At 45.7% G+C, this 12,761-nt stretch overlaps 1 protein-coding gene across 1 annotated transcript in view; it reads left to right on the forward strand.

Annotated features, from left to right (window-relative positions):
- The window catches only part of IFT140 (intraflagellar transport 140), a 164,866-nt gene extending 152,247 nt beyond the window's left edge, over positions 1–12,619 (forward strand). The window contains exons 25-30 of the mRNA XM_040356657.1: positions 25–207; positions 1,152–1,358; positions 2,124–2,336; positions 4,023–4,189; positions 6,015–6,156; positions 11,214–12,619. Of these exons, the coding sequence (XP_040212591.1) occupies positions 25–207; positions 1,152–1,358; positions 2,124–2,336; positions 4,023–4,189; positions 6,015–6,156; positions 11,214–11,417 (1,116 nt within the window). The 3' untranslated portion in view covers positions 11,418–12,619. The remainder of the gene's footprint in view (positions 1–24; positions 208–1,151; positions 1,359–2,123; positions 2,337–4,022; positions 4,190–6,014; positions 6,157–11,213) is intronic.
- The last annotated feature ends 142 nt before the right edge of the window (positions 12,620–12,761 follow it).

Here is a 12,761-nt window from a genome sequence, read left to right on the forward strand (position 1 = left end):
TTTCTTGTCTTTTTTTGGTCTCAGTCGGGTCACCTCTCTAAGGCACTGGAGTTGGCATTTGCCACTGAGCAGTTTGGCGCTCTTCAGTTAATAGCGGAGGAACTGGATGAAAAGTCAGACCCAGCTTTACTTGCCCGTTGCTCAGACTTTTTCATCCAGCACAACCAGTTTGATAAGGCTGTGGAGTTGCTTTTAGCAGCTAAAAAGGTAAATCAACCTGCACATGTTATATTAGATCTAACCTCGACTAGATGAAATTTAGTTTTGTAAAGCATAAATCTATCTCAAATAGTCATGTTTTTTTACAAAATATTATTTTTGTACATTTAATCCTATTTTGCATCTCACTTCTGATTTTCTCCAGCTTTTTTCAGTCAATTCCTGTCTACTTGCATGCTGTCCAGTGATGAATGCACATCATTGAACTGGACAGGTTTCCTTATATTGACAATGGCGTACTATTCCTATGCAAATTGTGTCCGCACAGTTGGCCTCAACCAGGGACAAATGTAACAGGGTGACAACGTGGTAGCCCAATTGGGAGACAGTTGTCATTCTATAGCAGGAAGTAACTGAACAAAGACCTACATAACAGGATTGCCAGGAATTATTTTAATGAACTAAAGACTAAGGCCCCTTTCACACGGCAAGCTCGCTCGGATCAGCCTGTCTGTTTTTTAGGCGTATCCGAGCGGGCCATCCATTGACTCCTATGGGCAGGCGGATATCAGCGGAGATGTGTCTGCTGACACCCGTCTGCCATCCGATCCGCTAAAATTAGATGTATGGCGATACGTTCGCCATCGGATCAGCTGAGATCTGATGAAAACAGACATGCTATCCGTTTTCATCCGATCTTTCCATAGGAATCAGTGGCGCTCTGACAGGCCCCTCCCCGCTCAGTGAGCAGAGACGGACCTGTCATCCTCCGGCAGAGTGGAGATCAACAGAGAGATCTCCTGCTGAGCTGGCGGACTTCGCTGAAACGGATCCGCCTCGTGTGAATGAGGCCTAACATATAAAATTACATTAAACTGTGATTTTAGTGATCAGGTTTAGATCTGCAAAACTTCAACTCTAAACTTTGCCTTTTTAAGTATTTTATGTTCTTTAAAAATATATTAAATCATTTTCTTGTAATTGTCCTGCAGTACTACGATGCTCTTCAGCTCTGCCTAGAGCAGAACCTCATCATCACGGAAGACATGGCCGAAAAAATGACGGTGTCTAAAAACTCCAAGGAGCTCAGCGAGGAAGCGAGGCGAGAGCTGCTGGAGCGCATTGCAGACTGCTGCATGAGACAAGGGAACTATCATCTTGCCACCAAGAAATACACCCAGGCTGGAAACAAGCTGAAGGTAGGAAAGTCCTTCCAATGGATGTCTGTTTTAACTTTTGTGAAGTGGGTTTTTGAAAATCTACCCAGAGGTCGTTGTTAGGCTTTAGATCACTATGTAAGAAATACAGGAAAAATGGGGCCAAGGGGGTGCTGGAAGTCCACATTTGCATCTGTTTAAAAGCCAACACATATTAGGGATTTTGAGGAACTCCTTTTATCAGGACTCATCTGGGGTGATAGCAATTTGTGCTCCTACAAAAATCACACCCTCCAGATACTTACATCCTGTAGTCTGGATTCCATTTTGTCTAACATTGATGAAGAAGGCAGCTCAAAACCCCTGAAATATGCTGCACCCTCCTACCTGAACACGCAGCACTCAGATCAGCCAAAAAGGTATATAGTGGCAGTAATTTAATGTTAAAAAATGTTTTATAAGCTGTGGGCACTGCAGGGGTTGGGGTCGGATGAACTATTTTTATATCACTGGGTTTAGTAGCACTTTAATAGTACCCTACACAGAAAACACCTGAGCTTATTGTCCAGGTGTGTTCTCCCACTTTTGGCCATGTAGTGTATTAGGAGCACTTAGCACTACTTAGCTGCCATTTGGCACTAAATGTTTTATATACAGTAATTGTAATCATAAACCATTCATTCAAGATAGTATGCCCCTTTTAAAGATCTGGAAAGACTACAGGTTCTTGAACAGCTTAATGTGGCTAGTCAGAAGACCTTGACTTTTCCATCTATAGGGCTCATCAAATATGTCTTTTTTTTCCAGGCCATGAGGTCCTTACTTAAGTCTGGTGACACTGAGAAGATTGTCTTCTTTGCTGGAGTGTCCCGTCAAAAGGAAATCTATATCATGGCAGCCAATTATCTGCAGTCTCTGGACTGGCGCCAAGACCCCTACATTGTCAATAACATCATCACCTTCTACACAAAGGGCAGGGCCCTTGACCTTTTAGCTGGCTTCTATGATGCCTGTGCTCAGGTAAGTGCATGTAGGAATGTACTCTTAATTTAAAGTGGAACTCCGGGAATTACCGTATTTATCGGGGTAAAGCATGCACCCCCAACCTAGAAGGGAAATTTTAGGGAAAAAATAAAATACTTTGTTTGAATGCCCCTCGTCGGTGTCTTGCCCGGCGTCCATCAGCAGCCTTGTCGTCCGTCTGCGGCCTCGGTGGTGTCCTCCCCGCTTCTCCCGCGCTGTTTCTGAGCCGATCCCCGCTTCCCGCACTGTGTTTGAATGCCGCCGCCGACATATACCGAGCGCAGTACACTCGGGCACGCTCGGCTCACATAAAGGCTAGGTGGCGGCACGTTGCGTGACCGCGAGCGGAGCCGAGCCTGGCCAGAGTGTACTGCGCTCTGTATATGTCGACGGCAGTGTTCAAACACAGCGCGGGTATCCGCGTATATCGCGCACCCACGATTTTCCCCTTATTTTAAGGGGAAAAAAGTGTGCGGTATACGCCGATAAATATGGTAGCTTTTTTGCAAACTTACATTGGTCCAGCATGGCTCGATGTAAGTTTCCGTATCTGATATCCAGAATGAGTTGTTCTACATATAGTATAGCAGTGTGAATTTGCTGTCCCCTCAAAATAACTCAATACACAGTGATTAATGTCTAAACTGCTGACAGTACACCCCTAAGTACAGTACACCCCTAAGTGAAAATATCCAAATTGGGCCCAAAGTGTCAATATTTTGTGTGGCCACCATTATTTTCCAGCACTGCCTTAAAGTGGTTGTAAACCCTTTACAACCACTTTTACCTACGGGTAAGCATAAATTAAGGTTTACCTGTAGGTGCTTGAAATATCTCCTAAACCTGCACGGTTTAGGAGATATTTGCAAAAGAGACGGGTGCCAATGTCTAAGGCGCACTTTAGAAACGGCGATCGTGCCGTTTCTAATGAAGACCGTGCCGTGACTGGCGGCTCCCGCGCTCTCCGGCCAATCACAGGGCCGGAGCCGCAATACTCGTAAGAAAGAGGGTGAAAGATGGACGCTTTGTGGAGGCAAGGAAATCGGGGATATCACAGGCTTCGGTTTCAGGTAAGTGACACATAATGGTCTACTATGCAAATTCATAGTAGCCCATTATGCTTTACCTTTGCAGGGAAACAAAGAGGAAGTAAAACCCATCAGGGTTTACTTCCTATTTAACCCTCTTGGGCATGAAGTTCACCAGAGCTTCACAGGTTGCCACTGGAGTCCTCTTCCACTCCTCCATGACGACATCACAGAGCTGGTGGATATTAGAGACCTTGCGCTCCTCCACCTTCCGTTTGAGGATGCCCCACAGATGCTCAATAGGGTTTAGGTCTGGAGACATGCTTGGCCAGTCCATCACCTTTACCCTCAGATTCTTTAGCAAGGCAATGGTCATCTTGGAGGTGTGTTTGGGGTCGTTATCCTGTTGGAATACTGCCCTGCAGCCCAGTCTCTGAAGGGAGGGGTTTGTGCTCTGCTTCAGTATAATAAAATATTTACAAATATGTGAGGGGTGTACTCACTTTTTTGAGATACTGTATATCAGATATACATTAGGTACCTACATCAAGCCAAGCTGGATCAATGTAAGTCTGCAAAAAATAAAAATTCCTGGAGTTCCGCTTTAAACATTAACTAAACTGCCTCATTTTACCAAGTGGATGATGCTTTTTAGGCAGAGATTGATGAGTACCAGAACTATGAGAAGGCCCTGGGAGCTCTGACTGAGGCCTACAAATGTCTGACAAAAGCCAAGATGAGAAGCCCAGAGGATCAGGAGAGAAAACTGTCTGAAATGCAGAACAAGCTGACGCTGGTAAAGAGGTTTATTCAAGCTCGCAGGTAAGTCTAAGAAAAATCAGCTAAACATATTGGGCCAGAACCACAAAAACAGGCGTATATTTAGGCGGGCGTAGCGCATCTCATATGCGCTACGCCGCCGTAAATCAGAGTGGCTCCTAGGGTATCCACAAAAAACTTGCTCCCATATGCGGGCCGGCGTAACGTAAATCTGCCGGCGTAAGCCCGCGTAATTCAAAGCAGGCTTGGAGTGGGCGTGTTGTATGGTAATCTGGTATGACCCCCAGTAATTGACGCTTTTTATGAACGGCGCATGCGCCGTCCGTGGACGTATACCAGTGCGCATGCGCGAAATCACGTCGCAAATAGTCAATGCTTTCGACGTGAACGTAACTTACGCAAAGCCCTGTTCGCGAAAGATTTACGCAAACGACATAAACGACAGAAAATTCAACACTGTCCCAATGTCCATACCTAACATTGCGTACACCTCATAGAGGCAGGGGTAACGTTACGCCTTACGTAAACGACGTAAAAAAATGCGGACGTACGTTTGAGAATCGGCGTATCTAGCTAATTTGCATACTCTACTCGGAAACGGAAGCGCCACCTAGCGGCCAGCGTAAATATGCACCTAAGATCCGACGCGTTACAAAGACGTACATCAGTCGGATCTAGCCCACATTCAGGCGTATCTTGTTTTGTGGATACAAAACAAAGATACGACGGCGCATCGTAGAACTTACGCGGCGTAAAACAAAGATACGCCGCCGTAAGTTCTTTGTGGATCTGGCCCATTCTATTTTAGAGTCTAAAACATCAAGCCTGTGTGTGTGTGTGTGTGTATATATATATATATATATCTACTGTATATATATCTCAAAATATAACCTAATCATTTTGTTTTAATTTCTGAATCTGGAGGTGGGGCTGCTAACATGCATATTAGGTGATTTTTGAAGCTGGAAACCTAAATTTATTTGATGCTCATACATATCCCACTGTAAGGAGACCCACTCACTAACTTAAACAAATTGCAGCTAAAAGCATAGAAAATCAAGCATTTTAAATGCTTAAGCGGAGTTCCACCCAAAAATTGTACTTCCGCTTTTTGGAATCCTCCCCCCCTCCGGTGTCACATTTGGCACCTTTCAGGGGGGAGCAGATACCTGTGTAATACTGCGGTGACCTACGCCACGTCCGGCGCCTACTCCGCCACCCTGAAGCCTGCACAGATGTCTCTGAAATTGCCGCCTAAATCGGGACTGCCATGCAGGAGTGAAATTGTGCGAGTTCAGCTGAACTTGCACGGCTTCATTCCCGCAGCTCAGTGTGAACGTGGGCTTAAGTATCTATTGCAAGGGTGACTCGCAGCTCCCTCTGATGTGGCCTGCAACCTCCTGCTCTGGGGTGGTAGGTCGGCAAGCTCACGGGTTGCCGAACCGCCATTCCACAGCATCAATGTTGGGGATGGAGCCGGAGGTAGAAGAAGCAATCAGCTGTGGAGCAGAGCCGCATAAGCCGATGATTTCTCTAAAGCGCCGACTCCTGTCCCAGGCAAGTGGGACAGCGACATTTTAGCCTGCGACAGCAACATTTTCTACATTGCAGCTATGCCACGGTGCCAGTAAACCACAGAGCATCAGTGTCAAAGCAGCCTTATAGGTGGTTGAGGACTGTAAGGGCCCGTTTACATTTGAGGTTTGGGGGGCGGTAATAGCCCATACTTCATTGTGGCTCACGCCCGGTTACGAAATCACTTAAGTGGCCCACTCTCTTCAAAAGAAAGAGTACCCCTGATCTATTGTACCAGCATGTGATTTCAATCATAGTTAAACACTTGAGTAATCATTTGTTATTGTTGCAGATCCTATTCTGTAGACAAGCAAGACGCTATCAGGCAGTGCGAACTGCTGCTGGAAGAGCCAGATCTGGAGAGTGCTGTGCGTTTTGGGGATGTGTACGCTGTGCTGGTGGAACATTACACACAGCAAGGAGACTTCCAGAAGGTAAAACAAGGAGTTTACAGACCTTTTTTTAGTTATGTATCAGATTGCTTTGTCTTCTCTGGAAGAGAAGTAGTAGGGCTAGTATTAAACTACGGATATAATTCCAAATGATTGACATGACCTGTATAGGTAAATTGTTTACCATTATGTAATAGATAGTTGACAGTCACCCAATTTTCCTCAAACAATAGGTCCTGGAACTCAACCACAACCCCCCCCCCCCCCCCCCCCAATCCCCTACCCTACACACAGTAGGGGGTCTTAAAGGGGCATTGAATGCAAGGATTGCATTACATACAGAGTGCAGAGCTGTCACTTGTAAACACATAGGTAGATTCAGAAAGAGTCAGGCCGGCTTATCTACAGATAAGCCGACCTAACTCTGAATCTAAGCCGACCTATGTTTAAGTGTATTCTCTAACAGAGATACACTTAAACATATCTAAGATAGGACGGCTTGCGCCGTCCTATCTTAGATTGCAATGTTTTGGCTGACCGCTAGGTGGCGCTTCCATTGCGGCCGGCGTAGATTATGTAAATTAGCTTTTACAACGATTTCCGAACGTACGCGAGCCCGCCGCAATCGATTAACGTTGTTTCCGTAAGGCCTTAGGCGGCCTAAAGTTATTCCACCTATGAGGTGGAATAACAATGTTAAAGTATGGCCGCCGTTCCCGCCGCGAGGTTCGAATTTTTTACGTCGTTTGCGTAAGTCGTCCGCGAATCGGGAGTTACGTCGTTTACGTCCGCGTCGAAATCAATAGGCCCGTACGGCGTACTTAGCGCAATGCGCCCTGGGAAATGTAGGCGCCCGGCGCATGCGCAGTAAGAAACAACGTCAAAAAACGTGAGGTCAAGCCTCATTAGCATTAAACACGCCCCCCCCAACCCATTTGAATTAGGCGCCCTTACGCCCGCCGTGTTTACACTACGCTGCCCTAAGTAAGGAGGTAAGTGCTTTCTGAATCATGTACTTTCCTCTCTTACTTAAGGCGGCGTAGTGTAAACACGCTAGGCTACGCCGACCTATCTTTAGGCGCCCCTACCTGAATCTACCCAAAAGAAACGTGACTTCTGTGTTTACAAGTGATTGTGGTGACCAGCCCCCCCCCAAGGGTCTGAGCCAGAGGTGGTGGAACTGAGTTCCACCAAGTTCCCCCTGAAAAAAAGCCCTGCCTACAGATATTTTCAGGGGTCAGATTATGCAAATAAGAATAGCGGTGCTTTTATGCCTATAGTCATCCTAAAGGATGATCCCATTTACAGTAAAACATATACTATCCCACCCTCCCTAGCCCTCCTGACCTAGACAAACTTAGCCAACCCTACCCAGCTGCTTACTTTTATTTTTTCATCAATTGAGGGACACAGAAAGTCTTTAACTTTTAGGCCATATAGCCACCTACAGGAGGACTGGACACTGGCAAACAAAAAAAAAAACTGTGGGCCAGCCCAATTTTACCCCTTCAATTACCTTGCAAGTGTCCTGAGAGGACGGCTGTCCTTTCTTCAGCTTTGCCGTGTTAAAGACTAACCTATTTTATGCTAGCATTTTTGATTCTTCAGTCAAGACTTTTCTCTACATAGCTGCTGGAGTTTTAATCTTGGATTGCAGCCTTTTGACACTGTCATCTTCAGCTTTCTAGCTGCAGAGCACTTACCATGTTCAGAGCCACTGACATTGCCTTACCACTTGTCTTGTGTCTGAAGACTTACTTAGTAAACAGGCTGGTCAGGCCAAGCACCAAAAGTTAATTTGTATAGGTCACTGGGCATCATTAGTGCCACAAAAAGAGTCAATGCTGCTGGACAGAGCTGTGACGTCATCCACTGGGAGGAGTGACACCTTCACACCATACAACTTCAATGAAGCGTATCCCACTAATCGTCCTGTCTACAGACAACCGTGTGAAACTTCGATCTGTTCCTGTTGCCCACTAACAGGGACTTTGGGCACCTTCAGATTCTCAACTGCTACCAGTTGTTTTCCGGCGTATAAGACGACTTTTTGCATCTAAAATCATGCCCCAAAAGTCGGGGGTCGTCTTATACGCCGGGTACCTGTCTGTCAGCCGGCGGCCATCCATTATTCAAAAGCCGCGCCTCCTCCTCTGACTGTTCCGTGATAGGCGGAACACTCATTTTCCCAGCAGAGCCTCTGTTCAGTGTTCCGCCTATCACGGATGCCTTCTCATCCTCAGCCTCGGACGAGAGGACATCCGTGATAGGCGGAACACTGAACAGAGGAGAGGCTCTGCTGGAAAAATTAGTGTTCCGCCTATCACGAAACAGCCTGAGGAGGAGGTGCGGCTTTTGAATAATGGATGGCCGCCGTCTGACATACTCTGCAAACAGGAGAAGGTAGGGAGATCGTCGAGGCAGGGAATGAAATGGCACAGTGAGGCATGTATAGATGGCACAGTGAGGCGTGTATAGATGGCACAGTGAGGCATGTATAGATGGCACAGTGAGGCATGTATAATAGCACACTGAGGGGTCGTCTTATACAGTGAGTATATCCCAAAACCAACATTTTAGCTGGAAAATGAGGGGGTCGTCTTATACGCCCAGTCATCTTATATGCTGGCAAATACGGTACTTGAGATCTTGTCTCCTGCCCTGAGCCTCTACATTGCCTTACTGTTATGCAATCACAACATGTCTGATTCTAGACATAGGGGGAGGGGGCAGTCCCGCTGTGCCGGGTGACCCCAGTTCACTTCCTAATGGTACCAGGGCAGTGTCTATCTAGTCCTTTATAACTCACTTTAGCTCCATCAGGTGTGGCTGGATCCTCTGTTCTTTCGCCTGCGGTTTTTAACTTGACGTCCCAAATCACCCAGATATTTTCGGACTCGTGTGTGTGTGTCCTCTGGAGCAGATTCTAGATCTGATTTTCCAGTATACATAGTGGTTTCTAAAACCATCAACAGCAATGTCACACCAGTCCTTGACTGGTGAGCTTACCACTGAGTAATTGCGATTAACTGCTAGAACTCTTGAATTAAAGTTTTGGCTCTGATTAATGCAATGTACAACACTGGGAAAGTAGAGGATCAGCCTATTACTTCCACCAGTGTTGTTTCCAGTGTTTGGATGTATAACTCTAAAAGCTGCAAAGACTTTCCTTTTGCACCCACTTTTCCAATATTTTTTATTAAGAGCACCCTGGTAAGTTTGTTCCCCCTAAGCTCTTATTAGCCTGGTATTTGTTTTGTAAGGACTTTGTGCAGAACAATCCTATTCCCACTATGGATCTGGCCATGTCTTGCCCTAACAAGGCACTTAAAATTCTGGTAGAGGACTTACCCCCCAGCCCAACTGATAAGTAGAGCTATGTTCATGCTGCTGGGATCTGCCCTTCCCTCAATCCTGGCTTTTAACTACTGCTACTGATCCTTTGATGACTGAACATGTTAGGCAGTTAAAATGTTAGCTTTGATGGTTTTCTGAAAGCCTCCTGTCTCATCTCTTGCATGTGTCTCATGTCTGTACATTTGCATGGGGCACATTGGTTAAAGGGCATGAAGGAAGCTACTGGCAGCAAGAACACCCATCTTCCTCAGAGGACAAAATCAAAGAAACAGATTGTGATGTCAACAAACTGGGGTTTTGCTCCTGTCCCCTCCTTAGTTTCTCACCTCTAAGCTCTCATCTGTGTCAGCACAGGGGGGCTGTCAACCCATCAACCATGATCTACCCTTCGATCATGGCCATGTGATGGGTATTTTGCGACCCCACCATGCCAACTCTTGCTTCCTCTCCAAATGCAGAGTAGTGCAGTGGTTGCATCTATCCCTAGTGCCTCTGTGTGACATCAAAAGCAAGTACCTGTGATGGATGTGAGCGGTGGTTTGGCTGGGACCAACAAGTGAGAACAGATAGCAGTGACTTGTCATTGCTTCCTTGTGCACTCTGCTTATGGAGGGGTGGGATGTGGGCGGTCATTTCCAAACAGTGGCACTGGGTGGGTAGAAAATATTGGTGGCACTGGAGAAAAACCTATCCAGTGCAGAGGGAGTATGCAGTGTAAAGAGGGTAACTGGCAGCTGTGTACAGGGGACTTGTGAGGGTACACACGTATCTACTCCACATCAAACACAAAAACGATCACTGTCTCAATTCTGCATTACCTATTACTGACCTCTGTGCTGTTTACTTATGACCTTTGCAATCTGTAATACATACTTCTATGTATAAACTGAATAAAGTTTATTCTAAGGGTGAGACTGTGGTTGTTTTATTACCTTCCTCCTTCTAGAACTCCTTTGGGGCTTTCCCCGCCTTTTTGTGTCATGATTGACAGTGTTTGGGAGTTGAGGGGAATACCGCGTTTCCCCGAAAATAAGACCTACCCCGAAAGTAAGACCTAGCGTTATTTTCCCGGAGGGCTGCAATATAAGCCCTACCCCGAAAATAAGCCCTAGTTTAAAATGCTTTTAAAATCCTATAACCCACTCTATTACAGTAGTATATAATGTACAATGTGTGTGTTTCTGTAATATAATTGCGGGGAAGAGAGCTCTGACGGGTCACAGAAGCGCCGAACGGTGCTATACGAAGGTATTTGACACAATTAAATTACAGAAACACACACACATTGTACAATATATACTACTGTAATAGAGTGGATTATAGGATTTTACAAGCATTTTAACTTGGTTCACACTGGGGATTTATAACAGGCAGAGAGAGAGAGGGGGAGAGAAGACAGCACATTACATGGTAAGACCTACCCCAAAAATAAGCCCTACTGTGTCTTTTGTTGCCAAAATTAATATAAGACCCAGGCTTATTTTCGGCGAAACACGGTAGCACCACCAGTCATCGGTGAGACAGTCCCCCCGGTGTGTAGTTACAGCATTGTACTACATTAAAGGACTTTCCGGGTGCTTTTTATGACTAGTTTACAATGCACACAATACAGTCTAAACTCACTTTGTTGTCCATAATATTGTTACAAGTACGATTTACTTTTCATTAAGTTTCAAGACAAGGTTCACTATGTTGTAGAAAATTCAGTTCTGACATCTAACATGTCCTCTCCCTCTGACCAGGCCTACCGTTGTTTGGAGGAAATGAGGTCCAAGATGCCATCTGTCAACCTGACCTATTATGTATCCCAGAGCACAGTGGAAGCCGTGTATCGGGCCCTCTCCATTCCACTGAGCCACAAGCCAGCATCTGAGCACGTGCGACACAACAGTGTGGATGACAGCGAGGAGGTGGAAGAGGCACCAGATATCTATTTTGACGGTTAACCTGTTCCTGCCATGCATGATATACTGTACACAAACCTCTTCATTCCAGAACTGAAATAGCTTGGAAATAATATTTTAGCGGTAAAGACATGGGCAGTTTCTCTCTTTTTTTACCTTGGCTATTTTAACCTCTTGTTGGCAGTCTGGTAATTAGCACATTGATTCCAAGATGTTACATATAGGGCGATTATATAGTAAAAGGTTGTAGTCGCTCAGCAGCATGATCCCTGTAGTAGATTAGAGTGGCCCATGCCATTCAACCCCAAATTAACTCCACAGCATTTCTATGTGCCTAGGTTCTTCACACCATTCAGACTTGCTGAACTGGACCTTATCATTTGACCTTTGGAGCGGGGATGGAATAGACCAGAATGGACTAATAAAGTAGACCAAGAATGTTGGAATCTAGCAATCATCCACTATGGCATTTTAAAGGCTCTGACAAGTGTCCAGCCTTCTGATGTCCAACAGAGTAGCACAAGGATGCATGACTCCAGTCCTTGAGGGCCACCTATCAGTCAGAGCCTTTGGGCATTAGTCAACCACACCTTACTTAATTTAGTTGTGTCTAGTTGCCTGGCTGTCATTGGGATCCATTGGTTTTAATTGCTTTATACCTGCAGTCTGCGGAATAACATTCCTTAGCATAATAACCCGTGCTGAGGGAACATTATTCTATTTTCATTGTGGAACTAGGAATACTCAATAGTGTAATCTCCTAGTTTGAAGGAATCACTCTTATTGGTTTTGGATTTATATGATCACCATTACAGTCAATCATAGTTATCGTAAAGGATTTGTTTACAAAGCCAACCTGTCACTTTTGCTATTATTTTGCCCTGTACAGAGGGAAGCTCTATGACAGCTGCAGTCAGAGTAAAATGCAGATGGTAAAGAAACCTTCTGCATGCTTGGGAGCACTCAGGGGCAGGCGGCTTGCTCTGGGGGCACTTGGGGGGGTTATGCTTCCTGAGTCATTGACTTTGGGCAACTGTGTGGATCATCAGTTTGGACATTAGAGGACACATGCTAGCTCTGGGTCAGTGACTCGAGAAGTATCCAAGCCGAAGACAGCCAGGCAACTAGCATTTTATTCCCCCAATTTCTGTTAGTACAGGTTTCCTCTGAATAAGACCCCTTTTACACGTTTTAGCGCTAAAAATAGCACCTAAATATCACATGAACAGCTCCTGCCCTGCAGTCTCAGTGTGGAAACTGTGCGGTAATACCGCCGGCAATGCGCCTCTGCAGAGGCGCATTGCCGGCGGTATTAACCCTTTTTCGGCCGCTAGCTGCACCGCTAGCAGCTGAATACCGCCGCAAATCCGACGGTATAGCGCCACT

This window comes from Rana temporaria, chromosome 6 (genome assembly GCF_905171775.1).
Source record: "Rana temporaria chromosome 6, aRanTem1.1, whole genome shotgun sequence".
Classification (NCBI taxonomy): domain Eukaryota; kingdom Metazoa; phylum Chordata; class Amphibia; order Anura; family Ranidae; genus Rana; species Rana temporaria.